The sequence below is a fragment of the Dendrobates tinctorius genome, unplaced genomic scaffold, assembly GCF_039654945.1.
Source record: "Dendrobates tinctorius isolate UK_male_01 unplaced genomic scaffold, ASM3965494v1 ptg000254l, whole genome shotgun sequence".
NCBI classification, from domain to species: Eukaryota; Metazoa; Chordata; class Amphibia; order Anura; family Dendrobatidae; genus Dendrobates; species Dendrobates tinctorius.
Genome location: NW_027361921.1, coordinates 18,971,009 through 18,994,184, shown reverse-complemented (window position 1 = coordinate 18,994,184; position 23,176 = coordinate 18,971,009). Strand labels below are relative to the sequence as shown.

General features: G+C 46.9%; 1 protein-coding gene across 1 annotated transcript in view; it reads right to left on the bottom strand.

Annotated features, from left to right (window-relative positions):
* Window positions 1-17,758: 17,758 nt before the first annotated feature.
* Window positions 17,759-23,176, bottom strand: part of TRPM2 (transient receptor potential cation channel subfamily M member 2) — a 1,217,227-nt gene continuing 1,211,809 nt past the window's right edge. Inside the window, exon 35 of the mRNA XM_073558209.1 lies at window positions 17,759-18,099. Within this exon, the coding sequence (XP_073414310.1) occupies window positions 17,974-18,099 (126 nt within the window). The 3' untranslated portion in view covers window positions 17,759-17,973. The remainder of the gene's footprint in view (window positions 18,100-23,176) is intronic.

The window sequence follows — 23,176 nt, the reverse complement described above, 5'->3', positions numbered from 1 at the left end:
TGTCTGTCTGGACCCCACAAAACGATTCCCCTTTCCAGATATTGAGATAGCCAAAATTTGAGCTCGATCAAACGACGTTAACCCGTGCCGCTCGTCGCTCAAAGTTTGAAAAAATCCAAATTGAGGTTTTTTAAGATTTAGGTATTTTGCATAGTCTGTTAGACTATAAAGAATGTGACAACAACATTGCAGAAATAGCCCTGACCAAATTTTCGAACCATTTGTGGTATTTGAATGCAGAGTTGGTGGGATTATCATTTTTTGATCCCACCATTACAGACAATGAAAAGTTGTTAATGGCTAATAAATTGCTCAGTAGCACAGATGAACCATCAGAGCATGCTAGGGTTGTAAAGCCAAAAGTTAGGAAAGAAAAATTAAAAGAGGTAGGAAGTAACCGACTTTAACGACCTTCTGACAAAAGATGAAGAACAAAAGCAATATGTCCTGCAAGTTGTAAGCAAATGCCGAGCATTATATTCTGATGTTTCAAAAACTACTTTAACAAAAGCGCTAGAATAGATTAGATAACTATGTAAAATTATCAACTCATGTAGGTTAGCGTGCTCTGATGGTTCATCTGTGCTACTGAGCAATTTATTAGCCATTAACAACTTTTCATTGTCTGTAATGGTGGGATCAAAAAACGATAATCCCACCAACTCTGCATTCAAATACCACAAATGGTTCGAAAATTTGGTCAGGGCTATTTCTGCAATGTTGTTGTCACATTCTTTATAGTCTAACAGACTATGCAAAATACCTAAATCTTAAAAGACCTCAATTTGGATTTTTTCAAGCTTTGAGCGACGAGCGGCACGGGTTAACGTCGTTTGATCGAGCTCAAATTTTGGCTATCTCAATATCTGGAAAGGGGAATCGTTTTGTGGGGTCCAGACGGACAAGATTCCAACATTTTTTTCCCCCCATATGAGATCCGGTCACCCTAGTGTCCAGCCTACTCCTCAGCCTGGGTAGCTAAGTCTGTTACAGAATGGGCCAACAGCTTAGACAGGGCATATTGGCCGGGGCACCACCAGCGGAACTGGCGGAGTTTGCAGATCAAATCTCTCATGCCGGGAGGTATATGGTATCAGCAGCCCTGGATGCTATGTCTTGCACAGCTCAAGCATCCAGTAACATGGTAGCCATCCGGTGGATGGTCTGGCTAAAGGCTTGGCAGGCTGATTTGTCCTCAAAGAAATCACTGACCAATCTGCCATTTCAGGGCACTCGGCTCTTTGGGTCAATGTTAGATCAAATCATTAAGGATGCAACTGGGGGTACAAGCTCCCTTCTCCCTCAGGCCAAACCTCGTTGATATGTTTTCAAAGATCGGGCTCAGCCCTTTCGCTGTACCCCAGCGACAGGCACTTATGCTCAGGGCCCGCAGAGGTTGCAATCACCAAGAGATAGGAGGAAGGTATCATTTCGGGCCACCCCGTCATGGCATTCCCGCAGTTCCAACAGCAGAGCTACCAGGTCAGGGCCAGGCAGAGCCATTTCAACCTGACGCCAGCAGGGAGTCCAACTCCCTTCCCAGTATCTCTCCCAGACTAGGAGGCCGCCTTCTTCTCTTCAGAGATGTCTGGCAGAATTCAGTAGAGGATATCTGGGTAAAGGAGGCAGTATCAACAGGATGCAAGATAAACTTCACCGCGCTTCCGCAAGATCGCTTCTTTCTATCGCAGCCACCAAAAGACGCTGCTATTGCTCTAGGTTTTTTTGCGGCAATCGACTCTCTCCTCAATGCAGGAGTAATCGTCCCCATTCCTGAGCAGGAACGTTTTACCGGCTTTTACTCAAACCCATTTGTGATACCAAAAAAGGATGGCTCAGTTCGTCCCATACTAGACCTCAAAAGGCTAAACAGATGGGTCCGCTTACGTCATTTCAGGATGGAATCGATTTTGGTCAGAAATTACGTCTATGGAGGATCAGGAATTCCTATGTTCCATAGATATCCGGGACGCCTACCTACACGTCTCCATTTTTCAGGGACATCAGAGGTTTCTGCATTTTGCTGTCCAAAAGCAGCATTTCCAGTTTGTGGCCCTGCCATTTGGGCTGGCAACAGCCCCCAGAATTTTTACAAAGATTATGGCAGTGATGGGAGCTATATTAAGGGTCAGAAGCATAATATTGGTACCATATCTCGACAATATTCTCGTCAAGGTGCCCTCCGCTCAGGCCCAGGAAAATCTAGTAGTAGTAGTTTTAAACACGCTGTCCCGGTTTGGTTGGATCATAAACAGGGAGAAATCCCACCTAATGCCAACACAACGCCTAGAATTCTTAGGAATGGTAATTGACACCCGTCGCTCAAGGTTCTTTCTCCCAGAAAGAAAGTGGATTACCCTCCAGCAGGGCATTCCGGCTTCTATCCTTTTGCACTGCCATGAGAGTGCTGGGAAGAATGGTGGCAGCTTCAGAGGCAATACCCTTTGCCTTGTTCCGTTCCAGGATACTTGCAGAGGAACATCCTCCTTCAGTGGGACAGGTCCATCTCTTCACTGGATCGCCCCTTCCTCCCTTCCATTCAGACCAGGGAGTCCCTCAAGTGGTGGCTGACCTCCCCCTTGTTCATCTGGGACAGCCTTTTCCCCCTGTCCACTGACAGGTAGTAACTACAGATGCCAGTCTCCTGGGCTTGGGTGAGGTATTTCGCCACCTGACTGTCCAGGGACGATGGTCGAGTCAAGAATCCTCACTATCAATCAACATTCTAGAACTGAGGGCGGTCTATCTAGCATTTCTACATTGGGAAAGATACCTCAACAACCAGCCAGTCCGGATTCAAACGGATAGCGCCACGGCGGTGGCATACATCAATCACCAAGGGGTAACCAGAAGTCCCCGGGCACTGGCCGAGGTATCCAGAATCTTCAACTGGGCAGAAACCGCAATTTCGGCAATTTCGGCAGTTTACATTCTCGGTACAGACAACACGGCCACCGACTTCCTCAGTCGGGAGGGGCTCACGGCAGGGGACTAGTCCTAACACCAGGAAGTGTTCCGTCAGATATGCCAGCTATGCGGGACTCCAGATGTGGACCTCCTGGCATCACAACAGAACAGAAGGGTCCAACAGTTTGTCTCAAGATATTGCGATCCTCTAGCAATATAGGTTGACGTGCTGGTCATTCCCTGGACACAGTTCAGACTCCCTTACCTGTTCCCTCCCCTTACTCTCCTGCCCAGACTGCTAAAGAAAATCAAGGCGGAAGGGGTGCCAGTCATATTGATCACCCCGTTCTGGCCCAGGAGGGCCTGGTTCGCAGAAATTATCAATCTTCTCACAGGCACCCCCTGGAGACTCCCCGACAGACCAGATCTCCTGGCTCAACGGCCGTTTTACCACCCGAATTCTCGGTTGCTCAATTTAACGGCATGGCCATTGAAACTTCAATACTGAGAGCAGCGGGTTTTTTGGACCGAGTCATTAATACAATGATCCAGGCTGGGAAGCATTCCTCTTCCAGGGTCTATTATCGAGCCTGTGAAGGCCTATTTTGGCTGGTGCGAGTCTAATCACTTCACACCTATGCCCTGTTCCCTGCCATCTGTCCTAGCTTTTCTCCAGGCAGGGTTAGATGGCGGTCTGGCCCTAAGTTCCTTGAAAGGCCAGGTATCTGCTCTCTCTATTCTTTTTCAAAAAAATTTGGCCTCCCGCTTACAGGTTAAGACCTTTCTGCAAGGAGTGGCACATGGGGCCCCTCCTTACAGATCCCCTAAGACTCCATGGGATCTTAACTTGGTCTTGGAAGCCTTGACAGGTTCACCCTTTGAACCCCTACAGGAAGCTCCCATGTCTTTGTTGTCCTGAAAGGTGGTATTTCTCTTAGCCATCACCTCTATTAGGCGGGTTTCAGAATTAGCGGCATTGACCTGTCACCCTCCATTCCTAATTAAGCACCAGGACAAGGTTGTTTGGCGGCCTCCTCCTAACATTCTTCCCAAGGTGGTATCGGCCTTCCACCTTCCGTCATTTTGTCCCGCTCCAACCCATCCTCTGGAGCGTTCTTTGAATAAGCTAGACCTGGTCAGGGCGATAAAGATCTATTTGGCCAGGACCGCTCCCTTCAGGAAGGTGGACCCGCTCTTTGTTATCCCCAATGGGGTGAGAAGAGGCCTGCCGGCCTCTAAGGCAACAATTACCTGCTGGATCAGAATGGCAATTCTGGAAGCCCACCAGGTAAAGGACAGGGTGTCCCCTGCTGGGGTCAAGGCCCATTCAACCCGGGCGGTGGGCGCCTCCTGGGCAGTACACAACAGGGCATCAGTCATGCAGTTGGGCAAGGCTGCCACATGGTCGCCCGTGCATACCTTTTCAAGGTTCTATAAGGTCCATACCTATGCTTCAGCAGACGCCAGCCTAGGCAGAAGAATCTTGCAGGCGGCAGTGGTGATTTCTCCGACCTGAAGGAAGTTTCTGTCTTTTCCCACCCCAGGGACTGCTTTTGGACGTCCCATGGTTCCTGTGTCCCCCAATGAGACGAAAGAGAAAACAGGATTTTGGTTTCTTACCGTAAAATCTGTTTCTCAGAGTCTTCATTGGGGGACACAGCGCCCTCCCATGATTTTATTACGTGTAATGAATATATGATGACTTACATGATAATGTCTCCTCCTACTCCTTTTCCACTAACTGATTGTCCTACAGCCGGTCAGAGGGGTGAATACTGCGGAGGCGGAGTTAACATTTTTTTCATGCATAGTGTCAACCTCCTAGTGACAGCAGCACACACCCACTGTTCCTGTGTCCCCCAATCAAGACTCTGAGAAACAGATTTTACGGTAAGCAACCAAAATCCTGTTTTAGTATCACCACATCCGTAACGACCCATCCTATAAAACTGTCCCATTAGTTAACCCCTTTAGTGAACCCCTTAAAAAATAAAAATAAAAAACAAAGCAAAAAATAATGCTTTATTATCATACCGCCGAACAAAAAGTGCAATAACGCGCGACCAAAAGACAGATACAAATAAGCATGTTACCGCTGAAAACGTCATCTTGTCCCGCAAAAAACGAGTCATGACACAGCATCATCAGCGAAAAAATAAAAAAGTTATTGCTCACAGATTAAAGCGATGCAAAAATAATTATTTTTTATATGAAATTGCTTTCATTGCACAAAAGTGCCAAAACATAAAAAAACGACATAAATGAGGTATCGCTGTAATCGTACTGACCCAAAGAATAAAACCGCCTTATCAATTTTACCACAAGCGGAACGGTGTAAACACACCCCCCAAAAGAAATTGGCGTCTGATCTCAATTCCAGCAAATTCTGCGCTGAAAAAGTCAAATGGTCCTCCTTCCCTTCCAAGCTCTGCCATGCGCCTAAACAGTGATTTACCCCCACATATGGGGTATCAGCCTACTAAGGGCAAATTGGACAACAACTTTTGGGGTCGATTTTCTCCTGTTACCCTTGGGAAAATAAAAAAATTGGGGACTAAATGATCATGTTTGTGGAAAAAATATGATTTTTTTATTTTCACGCCCGGGCGTTATAAACTTCTGTGAATCACTGGGGGGTTCGAAGTGCTCACCACACATCTAGATAAGTTCTTTAGGGGGTCTAGTTTCCAAAATGGGGTCACATATGGGGGTTTCCACTGTTTAGGTACATCAGGGGCTATCCAAAGGCAACATGACACCCGCAGACCATTCCATCAAAGTCTGCATTCCAAAACATCACTACTTCCCTTCCGAGACCCGACGTGTGCCCATACAGTAGTTTTCTCCCACATATGGGGTATCAGCGTACTCAAGACAAATTGGAGAACAACTTTTGGGGTCCAATTTCTTCTGTTATTCTTGGGAAAATAAAAAAAATTGGGGACTAAAAGATCATGTTTGTGGAAAAAATATGATTTTTTTATTTTCACGCCCGGGCGTTATAAACTTCTTTGAAGCCCTTGGGGGTTCAAAGTGCTCACCACACATCTAGATAAGTTCCTTGGGGGGGTCTGTTTTCCAAAATGGTGTGATTTGTGGGGGGTTTCCACTGTTTTGGCACATCAGAGGCTTTCCAAATGCGGCATAGCGTCCGATCTCAATTCCAGCCAAAAAAGTCAAATGGCGCTGCTTCCCTTCCGAGCTCTGCCATGCGCCAAAATAGTTGTTTACACCCACATATGGGGTATCAGCATACTCAGGACAAATTTCACAATAACTTTTAGGGTCCTGTTAGCCTTGGGAAAATAAAAATTGGGGGTGAAAAGATCATTCTTATGGAAAAAATATGATTTTTTAATTGTACGGCTGTACGTTATAAACTTCTGTGAAGCCCTTTTGGGTTCAAAGTTCTCACCACATATCTAGTTATGTTCCTTGGGGGGTCTAGTTTCCAAAACAGAGGTCATTTATGGGTGTTTCTACTCTTTAGGCACATCAGGGGCTCTCCAAACGTGACATGCCTTCCAATCTGAATTCCAGCCAATTTTGCATTGAAAAAGTCAAGCGGCGCTTCTGCCCTTCTGAGCTCAGCCATGTGCTGAAACAGTGATTCCCCCTCACATAATAGGTATCAGCGTACTCAGGACAAATTGGACAATTTCTCCTGTTATCCTTGGTAAAATAAAAGAAATTGGACCTGGAGTACTTTTTTTGTGAAAAAAAGGTAAATTTTCATTTTTTTTAAACATTCAAAAAAATTCCTGTGAAGCACCTGAAGGGTTAATAAACTTCTTGAATGTGGTTTTGAGCACCTTGAGGGGTGCAGTTTTGGGTATTTTCTATCATATAGACCCCTCAAAGTGACTTCAAAGGTGATATGGTCCGTAAAAATAAAATCTTGTTGCAAAAATGAGAAATCGCTGGTCAAATTTTAATCCTTATAACTTCCTAACCAAAAAAATTTAGTTCCAAAATTGTGCTGATTTAATGTAAACATATGTGACATGTTACTTAGGCCGGTTTCACATTCGCGCTTTTGAGCGCGGCGACGGCCTGCGCACGGCCGCCGCTAAGCCCCGCCCCCTGCCCCACCTCCACCAGTATCTCCGCCTCCGGGCGCATGATGTTGCATGCGTCGTGCGTCCCCTATCTTCATCACAGAGGGCACAGGCCGTGCGCAGTCTGCGCACAGTCTGCGTTTGGCGGCGCATGCGTCCTTTTGACGGTGCGCCGAGCAGCGCCAAACGCAACCTGCTGCATTTTGGTTGTGCTCGGCGCACCGTCAAAAGGATGCATGCGCCGCCAAACGCAGACTGTGCGCAGACTGCGCACGGCCTGCGCCCTCTGTGATGAAGATAGGGGACGCACGACGCATGCAACGTCATGCGCCCGGAGGCGGAGATACCGGTGGAGGCGGGGCAGGGGGCGGGGCTTAGCTGCGGCCGTGCGCAGGTCGTCGCTGCGCTCAAAAGCGCGAATGTGAAACAGGCCTTATTAAGTTTTTTGTGTGCCATATCTCTGTAATTTAAGGGCATAAAAATTCAAATTTGGAAAATTGCAAAATTTTCAAAATTTTTGCCAAATTTCTGTTTTTTTCACAAATAAACGCAAGTTATATGAATGAAATTTTACCACTAACATGAAGTACAATATGTCACGAGAAAACATTGTCAGAATCACCGAGAACCATGGAAGCATTTCAGAGTTATTTCCTCATAAAGCACAGTGGTAAGAATTTTTAAAAATTGGCCCGGTCATGAACATGCAAACCACCCTTGGGGGTAAAGGGGTTAAGATGCCCGGCAACATTTTTTTAAAAATATGTACCCCACAGGGGGAAATGTTTGTCAGCCCATACACTTAGTGTATGGGCATTCCAAGTAAAGGAGACCCACTCCTTTATAATTTGGAAAAAAATTTAAGAGGCCTTCCTACATTCCTACATGTGCCTCCTCCTAATTTGTGGCAGGCCTTGCATTCAATGCATGGGCAAACAAACACTATAGGAGACCCACTTCCTAATAATATGAACATTGTTTTCAGGAGGCCAAACTCTACATCTGTTCCAAGGGTTATTGTGATGCATGTGGGTCGCCCCTCACACCCAGGGCTGTGGGGGTACTCAGTAGCGGGCCGGTGTCAGGGGGAAGTGTCACAGCAGCAGTGACCCGGTCCGTGGCCCTGGGCGCCCAATATCAGTGGTGATGTTGTAATATAGTTTATATGGATAGTTCGTGACGCCACCTATGGTGCTCGGCAAGTGTGATGTTAGGCCGACGCTGCAGGCAGATCCTCTGGGACTGATGGTATGCGCAGCTTAGATGGTAAAGCTCCCCACAGACGGAGCTGAAGTCCCAGGGCAGTGTAGATGAAGTAATGGTGGGGAGGCGTAGATAATGTAGGTACAGGTACTCAGGTGTAACGGTGCAGAATAACTGGAGGACACCAGGGTGTGTGGTTCCAAGGCTTTACTCACTGTTTGCAGTTCACACACACGCCTGTCTCTATACTGTGTTCTCCAGGTCAGGGCTCCAGCCAACCTCCAGGCCAGATAGGATTCCCCCTTCCACACTCCGCCAACATGTACCTTCACTGAACGACTCCTCCAATGTGCCTTTAGGTGCGAAGCACTCCAGTACTTAGTTACCCTGGAATGCCTCTCTCTAGGTGTTCCTAGTCTCTACTTGTTTGACAGACAGCTGTAGCCTTCTTCGGGGACTCCTCTCTGCGTCCCAGCTCTCTATTCAAGTGCTGTTGTGTCCCAAGTCTATGATGGGAGCAAGGCGTTAGCGGCTCACTACTCCACCGGTGTCTGTTGCTGGACATAAAGATCCAATCAACCTCGGGGACCGGGCCCCAGCCTTTGCGCTCTGGACTGGAAGGGTTCTCTATCTTTCTTCAACCAGCTTCCCACCGTCCTTCTATTCTCCTTCGTTCCGATCTGATCTATCTCTCTCTTATGGAAGGTTAGGTTATCAATCTTATCAGTCTCTTTCTCTGGTCTTTCTCGTGCCAGCAGCCCAGATCACTGGGACCTGCTGCAGCACGTCCCTCAGACACCCATCTTCTCTCTTCTCTCTCACTCACCAACTAACTCCCTAACTCTCACTCTTCCCACTCTTGTATCATCTCACTCCACCCACCTCCCAGCACATCTCGTGTTACCAAGCAGGGTTCCACGAGGGGTGCTCTGCTAACCCCCAGCCTGGAGCTGTTAGGTGGCCCCACTGAACTATCCTGTGTGTGGAATGCAGGTGTGAAGTGTGGTCATGAGTTCCCACCTTACCTGGATGGTGGGGCACTACACCTTGGGAGAAAGTGCAGTACCTCTGTGGCGACTGAAGCCTCAGGGGCGCCACACATTTAACTTTGGTGCAGGGCAAGCCTTGCATTCAATGCGTTGGCTAACTGTATGGCTGGACCAAATGAATAATGTGAACTTGGTTTTCCTGTGACCATCCAGTTCGTGGATTCAAAAGCTTATTGGGGTGTGTATAACTTTGTGGCAAGGCGGGCCTTGCATTCAATGCATAGGCTAACAGTATGGCAGTACCAATAGAATAATGTGAACTTGATTTTCCTGTGTCCATCCAGTCCATGGATTCAAAGGCTTACTGAGGTGCGGGTAATTTTGTGGCAAGGCGGCTCTTGCATTCAATGCATAGGCTAACAGTACGGCAGTTCCAAATGAATAATGTGAATTTGGTTTTCCTGTGGCCATCCAGTCTGTGGGTTCAAAGGCTTATTGGGGTATATGTAACTTTGGTGCAGGGCAGGCCCTGCATTCAATGCATAGACTAACAGTATGGCAGTAGCAAATGAAATGTTAGGGTCGGCGGAACGCACCAGATATAAATAATAGGGGGTGCGTTCGCCGCCCGGGGTCCACCGTGCGGTAGGTGACAAGACCGCTGCTGAGTAATGGCGAATGCACCAAAAGGTGAAGTACTGCGCTCGGGTTAACGTCACCCGAACGCTAAGAGCGGCTCTGTTCACACACAGAGTCGCTAACACAAAAGACTTATGAGGATGCTGGCCCTGTTCACTTCACAGGCTAACCAGCGAGTGACGTTGCAAACGCAGACGCCAAGGATGCTGCTACTGCAGCGCGGCAATTACTATGGCCGCTGAACGACGGCGCTGGAATGACCGAGCACCGTCGGACGCTAGTGTGCAGTGCAGGAGGCACAGTGGCGTGTAGCTTGCCACAATCTGGAGCTGACTACCCAACAATCTGTCACCATTCGTAATAACCGAGGGAAGGGGTTTCAAATAAATCAGCCACCAGTCCATGCATCCATCACCATACACACACAGCATAATATGCTACACTAGCGCATGGCCGAGTCGCCATGCGGGCTTTTTATAGCCATGCGCTTCCGGGACCTTCCAGTACTATAGGAAGGACCAATCAGATCCGACATAGGACCTGCACATGTGACCCCTGCTCTCCACTGAGAAGACAAGTTGCGGGCATGCCCAGTAGCACGGCACGAGGACTTAGCCTCCGGAGCAGTTCCCTGCAAAGCAGGTTGCGCCACCATTGCTGCACCAGAGGTGGCAGCAACATCCAGGCTCACAGAACAAGTCTGAGGGAAATGCCTAGTTCGCCGAGAATGCTGAGCAGGAGTCTGAGCGGTCAGAGGAGAATGGGAGACCGCAGGATGTCTGGCTCTGGATTCCCGCTTTGCAGTGCCAGGAATCTGACACCTAACATTACCTCCCCTCCGAGCACCGCCGCGATCAGGAGCGGTGCGTGAAAGTTTTCCACCGGCTCCGAGGTCAGATCCTCGGGACCATGACCCTTCCAGTCCACCAAATAAAATTTTTTGTCACGGACAAACCTGCGCCACATGATGGCGTTAACCTCAAACTCGTCAGATGATAAGTCTGATGATCCAGCAGATGGCTCGGAAAACCGGGCCATGTGAACTGGTTTGAGGAGGGACACATGGAACACGTCCGAGATGGCCAAATGTGGAGGAAGAGCCAGGCGGTAGACCACCGAGCTAAGTCGCTTAAGGACCTTGAATGGTCCAATGTATCGTGGCGCGAACTTGGGCGACTCAACCCGCAGTTTAATGTTTCGGGTGGAGAGCCATACCATGTCGCCAGGGGAGAAGCTTGGAGCCGGACGCCGGTGTGCGTCAGCGGAGATCCTCATTCTCTCCTTGGAGGCTCGGATAGCATCCTGGGTGCGATCCCAAATGTCACGTGACTCCACCGCCCAGTCTGCCACCCTGGAGTCGGTGGAAGACACGGGCATGGGCACAGGGACGCGCGGATGCTGACCGTAATTTAGGAGGAATGGGGTTTGACCGGTGGAGTCGGCCACAGCATTGTTCAATGCGAACTCTGCCCACGGCAGCAAGGATGCCCAGTCGTCCTGTCTGGCCGAGACAAAATGTCGAAGATATGTTATCAGGGTCTGGTTGGCTCTCTCTACCAACCCATTCGTCTCAGGATGATAGGCCGAGGAGAGATTCAGCTCAATGCTGAGTAGAGAACAGAGCTCTATCCAAAAACGGGACGCAAGCTGAGGGCCACGGTCACTGACAATCTTGTCTGGCATGCCGTGCAGGCGGAAAACATGCTTGATGAACAAGACTGCCAGGCCCCGCGCTGAAGGTAACCGGGAGAGAGGTACCAAGTGCACCATCTTAGAGAGATGGTCGGTGACAACCCAAATGACCGTGCTGCCGCTGGACTTGGGTAGCCCCACCACAAAGTCCAAACCAACCATCTCCTAGGGCCTGTCTGCTATCGGCAGAGGGAAAAGAAGCCCAGCGGGCCGCTGCCGAGAGGACCTATTCCGGGCGCAAAAGACGCACGCCTCAATATAGTCCTTGATGTCACGGGCCATATGTGGCCACCAGTACGTCCTCGCCAAAAGCTCAGAGGTCCGTTTTGTCCCAAAATGTCCACCCACTCTGGACGAATGGGCCCAAGAGAGGACCTCCGGTCGCAGACGGGCAGGGACAAATGTCTTTCCCGGAGGTACTGACTCAAGGGCAACAGGAGCCACAGTCCTCAGGCTCTCAGATGGGATGATCAGCCGAGGCTCCTCCTCCTCTTCCTCCGATGAAACCACGGAGCGGGAGAGAGCATCGGCCCGGACGTTCTTCTCCCCGGAGAGAAAGTGGAGGGTGAAATGGAACCGGGAAAAGAACAAAGACCATCTGGCCTGGCGAGAGTTTAGCCGCTGGGCTGTTTGTAAATATACCAAGTTTTTGTGGTCGGTGAACACCTGGAAAGGGTGGCGAGCCCCCTCCAGGAGGTGTCTCCACTCCGAGAAGGCCAACTTCATCGCTAGCAACTCCCTGTCCCCGATGGCATAATTCCTCTCCGCCGGTGTGAAGGTCTTGGAGAAAAAGAAGCATGGATGCTTCCGACCTTGCGTGTCCTTCTGGAACAGGACCGCTCCAGCACCGACGGAAGAGGCATCCACTTCCAGAATGAAGGGCTTGTCTATATCGGGGCGATGTAGAATGCGAGCACTAGCGAAATGGGACTTAATGGTGGAGAAGGCCTTGGAGACCGGTTCCGACCACAACTTGGGATTTGCACCCTTCTTGGTGAGGGCTACCAAGGGTGCTACCAAAGTCGAGAAGTGGGGAATGAATTGGCGATAATAGTTTATGAACCCCATAAAGCGCTGCACCGCTTTGAGAGAATGAGGTTCCTGCCAATCCATCACCGCCTGTAGCTTGGCAGGATCCATGGCCAATCCCTGGGCGGAGATGATATAGCCCAGGAAAGGCAAGGACTCCTGCTCAAACACACACTTCTCCAACTTGGCATAGAGAGAGTTCGCCCGCAGGCGATCGAAGACTTTGCAAACCTCTCTCCGGTGGGAGTCAATATCTGGAGAGTAGATGAGAATATCATCCAGATAGACTACAACCGAGGTGGTAAGCATATCCCGGAAGATATCGTTTACAAAGTCTTGGAAGACGGCCGGGGCATTGCAGAGGCCGAAAGGCATCACCAGGTATTCATAGTGCCCGTCTCTGGTGTTAAATGCCGTCTTCCATTCATCCCCATCACGGATGCGAATCAGGTTGTAAGCCCCCCGCAGATCAAGTTTGGTAAATACTCTCGCTCCTCGTAGCCTATCAAACAGTTCTGATATCAGGGGCAGTGGATACTTATTCTTAACGGTGATGGCGTTAAGACCCCTGTAATCAATGCAAGGACGTAGTTCCCCACTCTTCTTCTGGACGAAGAAGAATCCCGCCCCCGCTGGTGACACTGACTTCCTAATGAATCCTCTTGCCAGATTCTCCCTGATATATTGAGACATGACCTCAGTCTCTGGGACAAATAGGGGATAGACTCGACACCAAGGTGGCTCAGCACCAGGCAAGAGGTCAATAGGACAGTCATAGGGGCGATGCGGTGGAAGGGTCTCCGCCGCCTTTTTGGAGAACACGTCTGCATACTGTCGATAGTGTTTGGGGAGCAAGGAGAGATCAGCGGGAACCTCGGTGGAGGCAACCTTAACGCACTCCCTCAGACATCTACCCTCACATGATTTACTCCACCCAATAATCCTCCCTGAGGACCACTCTATATGGGGGGAGTGATACCGCAGCCAGGGAACCCCTAGAAGTACTTGGTCAATACCCTCGGGCATGACGAGGAGGGATATCGTCTCCTGATGAGACGGGGCCACTGAGAGTACTAAGGGAACGGTCTGGTGAGTTATCTGTGAGGGTAGGGTAGTGCCGTTCACCACTCTGACGGTGACTGGTGTAGACATCATAACCAGGGGTATAGCGTGCCGTTGGGCGAAGGCTGACAACATAAAATTGCCCTCTGCCCTGGAATCCACGCAAACCTCCACCGCCAGAGTGGAAGAATCAAACCCAAGAGTCCCCTTAAAGGACAGCTTGGAGGAAAACGTCGCTGACTCTAGTGTGCCGCCTCCTACAGCCACTAGGCGCGAGCGTTCTCCCTGCTGCTGTGGGCACCGGTTGGCACGGTGACCGGACTGCCGACAAATATGACGGCTCACAGGAGCTCGAGCGGACCGGAGCCTAGATCCCTTACGGGAAGCCCCCTGACGCTCGGACGCCCGATCGGAAGATTCCAGAGGTCTAGAAAAACAAGGTGCCAACCTAAACCTCTGCCTACACTGGTCCTGCTCCAACCTTCGCTCGGTAAAGCAAAGATCTATTCGGGTGGAGACAGTGATAAGCTCCTCCAGTGTAGCGGGAATCTCCCTGGTGGCCAGAGCGTCCTTCACATGGCCAGCCAAACCTCTCCAGAATGCCGGAATGAGGACCTTATCTGGCCACTCTAATTCTGAGGCCAGCGTCCGGAACTGGATGGCGAAGTGACTGACCATGGACGAGCCCTGTGATAATGCCAGCAGCCGGAGCGCGGTGTCATGGGTGACTCGTGGTCCCAGGAAGACCTGTTTCAGCGTGTCTAAGAACCGCGAGACACACTGCACCACATGATCACCACGCTCCCACAGCGGTGTTGCCCACTCCAAAGCCCTGCCCGACAGAAGGGAAATGATAAATCCCACTTTAGCCCGCTCAGAGGGGAATCGGGTGGCCAGCAGCTCCAACTGTATAGAGCTTACGAAACCCCTACAAGCAGCACTATCACCCAAGAACTTTTCGGGCAGCGGTAGGTGGGACAAAGTCGGGACAGGGATGGCTGTGGTCACACGGGAGGCAGCGCAGCCTCTGTGGCTGCCTGAACAGCGACTGCAGTAACATCCGCAGCTGAGGCTGAACGCTCGAGAGCCGCCAACCTGCCCTGCAGCTGCCGGATGTACTGCAGCAGTCGCTGTTCATCCGCCATTACTAGCCAGACCATGGCGCTAGTGTAATGTTAGGGTCGGCGGAACGCACCAGATATAAATAATAGGGGGTGCGTTCGCCGCCCGGGGTCCACCGTGCGGTAGGTGACAAGACCGCTGCTGAGTAATGGCGAATGCACCAAAAGGTGAAGTACTGCGCTCGGGTTAACGTCACCCGAACGCTAAGAGCGGCTCTGTTCACACACAGAGTCGCTAACACAAAAGACTTATGAGGACGCTGGCCCTGTTCACTTCACAGGCTAACCAGCGAGTGACGTTGCAAACGCAGACGCCAAGGACGCTGCTACTGCAGCGCGGCAATTACTATGGCCGCTGAACGACGGCGCCGGAATGACCGAACACCGTCGGACGCTAGTGTGCAGTGCAGGAGGCACAGTGGCGTGTAGCTTGCCACAATCTGGAGCTGACTACCCAACAATCTGTCACCATTCGTAATAACCGAGGGAAGGGGTTTCAAATAAGTCAGCCACCAGTCCATGCATCCATCACCATACACACACAGCATAATATGCTACACTAGCGCATGGCCGAGCCGCCATGCGGGCTTTTTATAGCCATGCGCTTCCAGGACCTTCCAGTACTATAGGAAGGACCAATCAGATCCGACATAGGACCTGCACATGTGACCCCTGCTCTCCACTGAGAAGACAAGTTGTGGGCATGCCCAGTAGCACGGCACGAGGACTTAGCCTCCGGAGCAGTTCCCTGCAAAGCAGGTTGCGCCACCATTGCTGCACCAGAGGTGGCAGCAACATCCAGGCTCACAGAACAAGTCTGAGGGAAATGTCTGGTTTGCAGAGAATGCTGAGCAGGAGTCCGAGTGGTCAGAGGAGAATGGGAGACCGCAGGATGTCTGGCTCTGGATTCCCGCTGTGCAGTGCCAGGAATCCGATGAATAATGTGAACTTGGTTTTCCTGTGTCAATCCAGTCCCTGAATTCAAAGGCTTATTGGGGTGCGTGTAACTTTGTGGCAAGGCAGGCTTTGCATTCAATGCATAGGCTAACATTATGGCATTACCAAAAGAATAATGTGAACTTTGTTTTCCTGTGGCCATCCAGTACGTGGGTTCAAAGGTTTCTTGCGGTGCGCATAGCTTTTGGGAAGGCTGGCCTTGCATTCAATGCATAGGCAAAAAGTATGGCGGTGCCAAATGAAAAATAATGGAAACTTTTGTTTCATGTGGCCATCCAAGACGTCTTTTCAAAGGGTTATTGGGGTGCGTGTAACTTTGGGGCAAGGTAGCCATTGCATTCAATGCATAGGCAAACACTATGGGAGACCCACTTTCTTATAATGGGAACATTTTTTCAGGAGGCACTCCTGTACATCTCATGAAAGGGGTACTGTGGTGTGTCCAAATTTTTGGTAGCCCACACACACATTGCATAGGCAATAACTGTATAGGAGACACACTGTTTTATAATGGCCCTTTAAGAATAGTAATGCCAGCTGATGCCCCTATAAAAATACACTTTTTGACTTTAAGAGTCACTCCTTCTTAAATGATACAAGATGTGTCTGATGATGTGTCACACACCACATGGCCAGCTAAGAGTGTTAAATGCTACAATGACATTTCTCAGTAAATGCATTTCTTTTGGTTAAAAACAATGGTAACATTGAAAAAAGCATCAAAAACGCTACGTGTGAACATAGCCCAAGTGGTGGAGGAGCAATTTTCGGGGGGTTATTTCTTTTGCCATACATACAAATTATTACCCTGGAAGGATGTCCCTTAACATATTTCCCTGTAAAATCATTTTTTTTTGTGTGCACCTGTAAAAGTGGCATTACAGTCTGACAACATTGGTCACAGCAGTGATGTAGGAGTCAGAAATGCTTCCAGGGCTGATCCCCATGACGCTCCCATATCGCTTGTGCACTGTCCCCATACATTTGACGTTTTGATACCCTATGCAAATATAGTTTGTGGAGCCTCATTTAAGAGTCTCAAACACGGGACTAGCCAGATCTTCCTCCAGGGAAGGACCTAGCCAGAATCCTACTCCACACTGATGAGGGGCAACACCCCGAAACTGCTGTGTGTGGATGGATACCTGGCCTTGGTATTTCCCTTGTCATATCTGTAAACTCGTAAAGAGCTGGATATTGACTTAAAGGGCCACTTAATATGGTGGTAAGGGTGACTTCCGAAAGAAGCCACCCCTTGGCTGGGTCCTTCCCTGGAGGAAGATCTGGCTAGTCCCGTGTTTGAGACTCTTAAATGAGGCTCCACAGACTTTATTTGCATATTTTTATTTCCCAGGGAGCATTGCACCTAGGATTTCACTGATTTGAGCGCCTTTGCCGGCTGCCACAGTGTTTTCTTTGACTGGTCTCCCTGAGGTCAGTGATTGTTTCATGATGTTTTGATACCCTAGAAAGACCTCCATGGGGGTCACGGCAAAAAAGCTTTGATTTCCCATAGACTAAGTATAAAGCAATAGGTGGAATTAAAACATAGCTTTTAATCCGTTAATTAAAAGAATTAAAGTGTGTCACCTAATTGTGAATAAGACATATAAAAAATGCCAATCTAATAGATGGTCCCTAAAGACATAGGCGACCACCTAGATGCATTATAATGGATATAGTTTGCCACCTGATAATCTGTCGTATGGGTGACGATGTATATAAAGGATACAGCAATGACTGACAATTCAAAACCTTAATGCCATAACCTAATTGCACATATATATTGAAAATACAAGGTGCCAAAATAATTTTTATGGCTAATATAGGTGCTTTATTGCTTTATACTTATTAATTTTGGTGAGATCCTATTCGTGTCAATTTTTGAAAGAAATTGTCCTGTGCTTTTTTTTGCTTCCCATAGGCTATCATTGGGCTCGTTGCTCGGGCCAAGTACCCGAGTATTCCAGTTTGCTCGACCCGAGCAACGAGCACTGGAACATTGTAGCGCTCACTTATCACTAGTACTCACACATCACTAATTATAATATGTAGAAAAAATGCTATTTTTTAAATAAATGTAACAAAAAAACCAAAGAAACACTTTTCTGATGATTACTCTTTAATAGGACTTGCTGCTAAAAAAACCATATTCAGATGAATAAACAAGATTTTTGGTTGCAGAGATTTATTCAGTACATTTTCTGCATTTGAATTCATGTACTAAGCTTTAAACAAATGGAATGTAAGAAACATAGCATTCACTGATAAGATGAACATTGAGCTACAGCATGGGCAGCAGACTCGTATGCTATGTTAATAGTAAGCACTGTAGAGGTCTACTGCCTTTTGGAGTATGTCTTTGTGATTTGCATAAAGAGGTATCTTCTGGTCTACAACTTGCCAACGTACTGCAATTTCTTGTTCATGAGTTTGAAGATTCTGAGAAGAAACATTAGAAAAAAATGTAATGGTAAATAAACTTGAAATATTTAAACAAAGTATCAATTTTTATAATGTAATAGTCTCATCTTTTTTCTTCATGCTATAAATTAATTCATGTTCACTCAATTTTCAAAGCCTTTTATCAATATTATTATTAAAATTGAAACACTAATAAGGAAAAGTAGTGGAATTATAGGAATAACAAGATCAACAGACATGTTACTGAAATGCAAATGATGATAAAATCAAAACTACATTTTCAAAACGTCTTGCTTTATTCAGTATTTAATGAGATTGCCACATGCATAAATACACACACTTAGGGGGTGTGGCCTGGCTTCTGCCACATGAAGAAGCAAGAGTCCTAAGCTCCCACAGAAACCCCACTAAAAAGCGTCAAAAGCGACTCTGAGACCCATTACTGGCTAGGATTAGCCTTCTACCTAAAGCCTAACTCACAGGGCTTAATCTGAGACCAAATTCAGATCTCTAGGCTAAAAGGATCTTGTGATAAGAAGATCTGAACATTTTGAGCTGGGAGACCTCATGGTCACGCCGCCATCTTAGACCCCGGATGTACTGTGACCTGCGGCAGAAAACAGAGGAAGAAACTGTCTGTTCTCCCCCGGCTACCAGGAGGTCCCTCGCCTGTCAGCTGAAGAGTGGTTGGGACCTAGGATTTTGGGGCCGCAGCTGCAGAGCGGTCTTCTGGGGAGGTTGCGGTGTCTCATGCGCCGCTGGTTTCACAGCCGGAGCTCCTGCATCTACACATCAGTACTCTGCCTATCGCAATCAGACCAGGGACCGGAGTCTGACAGCGATCGCTCCGGGGACTTACCCGGATCACTGCTGAGGAAACCGCTGTGAAGGACAGACTCACCGGAGGACACTGCGACTGGTCTCGTGGAAGCGCCGGTGGAGAGGAGACGTGGGCCACTTCTACCCCCTGCAGCGTCGGGGGATGGAGACCGGAGTCTGGGCTGCTGATCACCGAAACTGCGTCACCAATCTGAAGCACAGTAGCGACACAGTAGTGTCAGCACCCTCCCTACAAATAGGGGTACAAGGTAAGCCCGGCAACGGGATTCCCCTACCGACTATAACACTCTGCAAATATAGAGAGGGGGTGTACCCTGGACGGGCCAGCGAGTGACTTTGCTGTGGAGTTTGATATAAACTATAATCGGGAAATCACTTCCCCAGCATTAACATATGAGAGGAAGACGGGATTACTGCTTAAGCGAGGGGCATGTTGTGGAATATCACAAAGTGTAACCTACACAGTTCAAGGTCCAAGAGACTGGGAGTCAAATTATAGAATTATAGACTGCAGAGAGCAATTTTTACATAAAGTGGACGGGAGGTGCTATAGGTGAAATTGCCGTTTATTGAGGGACAGAGAGCAACGCTGTGGAATATAAAGTAGTCATTGTGGATTGATAATAAATCTCTAAGGTATATAGTACCCATAATAAAGTCTGGCCTAGTACCTCCTCTCAACGCCACTGCTCCACCTAGTGGATAAATTAATATTTCTCTGTGACAATTGAGAATTTGAGGATAATAGCTTTTTTCCTTCTTAGCTTTGGCATTTAAGGAGGTAGTTCCAAACTTGAGTTATATGTGACTTACACGGAGGGTGTCCATCCTGTCGCTCTAGTTATTTAAAGCCGGGAACCTGTCTACTGAAATTGGGAGACCCAATTTAAATAGCTTGCTTATACACCAAATTTCCCAAATGGAACAAAAGTCTGATAACAAAAAATCATTACAAAGCCAAAGAAAAACCTCCGCATCTTATTCCAGATCAAATACAGATATTCCCAACCAGCTGAGCCCAATTAAACTTAGATCTCCCCAAAAAGCTGATGACTATAAGACTCATAAAATAACAACACAATCAAACGGTGCTAAATCCACCTTCCAAAATACCACTCCAGTTACTAGAAGCAAAAACCCTCCTTCTTCGATGACTTCCTCCTCTGCACCGAATCAGCTGATGGATACTTCCGTCTCGACTAAGAGAAGTGCTCCAGAAGAGGAGAGAAATTCGGAATCAGAAAATAAAAATAAAAAAGATCGACCTGAATCTGAACCAATGGCTCCAAAAATGAGCCACGAGGAAATATTCTTTCAAAAAATAACTTCACTAATTGACGAAAAACTAAATACGGGCTTCGCTAAACATAACGCCGCTTTCGAGGAGGTTTGCAGAGGTTTTACCCAAAAACTAGAAATTTATGAATCCAAAATAATCGACCTTGAAAAGAAGACAGAATCACTAATCAGTCAAAACATCGTTCTAAAAAAAGAAGTTAACGATATCAGAACCAAAATGGCTAACTTAGAGGACAGGAGCCGGAGAAATAATTTGAAAATCAGAGGTATCCCCGAAGAAGTAAGCCAATCAGAACTACCAGAATTTGTCAAAACTATTTTCAAGAAAACAATACCAAACCTCAATACTCTAGACCTGTGCATTGATAGAATACATAGACTTCCTAAACCCAAAGGCATCACAGCAGACAAACCAAGGGATACGATCCTTCGTCTGCATTTCTTTACCACCAAGGAAAAGATACAGAATTATGTCAAAGCCAAGGGCTCGCTCCCAGAACCTTACCACCAACTAAAAATATTTACAGATCTTTCAAAACATACTCTGGATTCCCGCAGATCCTTCAAGCCTTTAACAGATATTTTAAGAGGCAAAAACATCCAGTACAGATGGGGATTTCCTACTAAACTGATGTTCAACCATAGAGATAAATTCGTAGTGATTAATTCTTTGGAAGAAGGCATGGCTCTATTTAAATCTCATCCCTGATCTGACTTTAATGAATTAAAGAGACCTTGGAAAAGTCAGAGCAATCGTCTCAATAACCATGGGGTAAAAAACGGAGAACTTTCTTCTTTTTTCACGAACTTTTCCCCCAACAGGTTGAGACTTCCTCAGGGAAAAGACCTAGAATTGAATTTCTTGCTCATACCAGTCATACTGTACTGTATTTGATAAATCCGTTTGTTTCTGATTGTTGAAATTTTCTCTGTTTCTCTTTTGGTGTTCCTTTAGCTCATTTAACACTTCGAATTGTGCAGCTGAAATGTATGTCCTACAATGTCAGAGGTCTTAATAGCCCATGGAAGAGATACACACTGTGGAAAGAAATTAAGAATTCACACGCAGACGTCGTCTGCATCCAGGAATCGAAATTTAAAAAAGGTAACCATCCAAATTTCACCCACAGGGACTTTCTACATTCTTTCTCAGCCTCATCTCCCAAAAAAAGCAGGAGTGATCACGTTGATAAAAAACACAGTGCCATTCCATCTTATGGAGGAGGTGGTGGACCCCGCTGGCAGGTACCATGTTTTGGTGTGCGAAATCAATTCGACTCAATGTACAATTGTCAATGTGTACTGCCCTAATACAAAACAACTGAGTTTTCTCAACAAAGTGATGAGGAAAGTCCAGTTAAAAAAGAGGGGCAATTTGTTCATTCTGGGAGACTTTAACATGGTTCCTGACGGAGTTTTGGACTCCACTTCTCCAACTCGCCAATTATCGGGTAATCTCAGTAAATGGATTCAAAATAACGAGCTATCTGACACATACAGATGTCTGAATTCCTCATCCAGAGAATATTCACACTTCTCAGCGGCACATAAAACTTCTGCGAGAATAGATTTACTTCTCACAGACATTTTCACTCTCACTAAAATAAAAAACTCATCCATACTAGACAGATCAATCTCGGACCACTCTCCCATTTTGTCAGAAATTTGGGTTGGCCCATTCTTTAAAAATTCCACAGTATGGAGGTGCAATAACTTTCTACTGAACATTCCAGAATATAGAAACGAAATTGTCACGACATTAAAACAATACTTTAAAGAAAACGACACAGGGGAAATGAACCCACTTACAGTCTGGTATGCACATAAGGCGGTAATAAGAGGGAAACTGATCCAAATTACAGCAAGACATAATGCAAAAAAAAGAGAAAAAATTAAAACTATACAAAAACAAATAAATTCAAAGGAAAATGATCTCTCTAAGACTAACATAAAATCTCAGCAAATTTACAGGGAAATACTTAACTTGAGACAAGAATTAAATAGGGCTATTCTTGACGACTTTGATAAAATCGTTAAAATATCAAAATTTAAAGTATACTCTGAAACGGACAAGCCAACGAGATTCATGATGTCCAAACTGAAGAGTGAGAGAATCCGTAGCAGAATATACAAAATAAAAAATGCAGCCGGAGATATAAAACATCACCCAACCGATATTGTAGAGGAATTCGCATCTTACTATGGGAAACTATATAACCTAAAGAACGTAACTCCTCAACCAGACCCCCAAAAAATAAATGAGTTTATTAAGAAACTACAACTTCCTAAAATCAATCCTCCAGACCTATCACAACTTAACTCACCTATACCAATTTCAGAAATTATAGAAACGGTAAACTCACTAAAACTACAAAAATCACCGGGCCCAGACGGACTAACAAATGAATACTTCAAAAACTTTGCAGACGTACTCATCCCGTATATGGCTAAAATTTTCAATCAAGTTTCGGAGGGTGGCTCTTTTCCGGGGGAGATGTTGGAGGCAATTCTCATTGTGATACCCAAGACATTAAATAACCTAGAAGAAGTGAAACATTTTCACCCAATTTCCCTGATAAATTCAGATATAAAAATTTTTTCCAAAATACTGGCTACAAGACTAAAGGGAATACTACCAAAACTAATCAATGATGATCAATCAGGCTTCATTGAAGGCAGACAAACTTCTGATAGCACTAGGAGACTTGTCAACATTATTAACAGAATTAACTCTACCCGAACTCCTTCAATACTTCTAACACTTGATGCCGAAAAGGCGTTCGACAGGGTCAATTGGTCATACCTAAAAACTGTTCTCCTAAATTTTGGTTTCAACAACAAATGGATAGAATTTGTGTTCACCCTATACTCCCAACCAAGCGCCAAAATTTACATAAATAACAACTTATCCAAATCATTTTATATAAATAATGGGACAAGACAAGGGTGCCCCCTC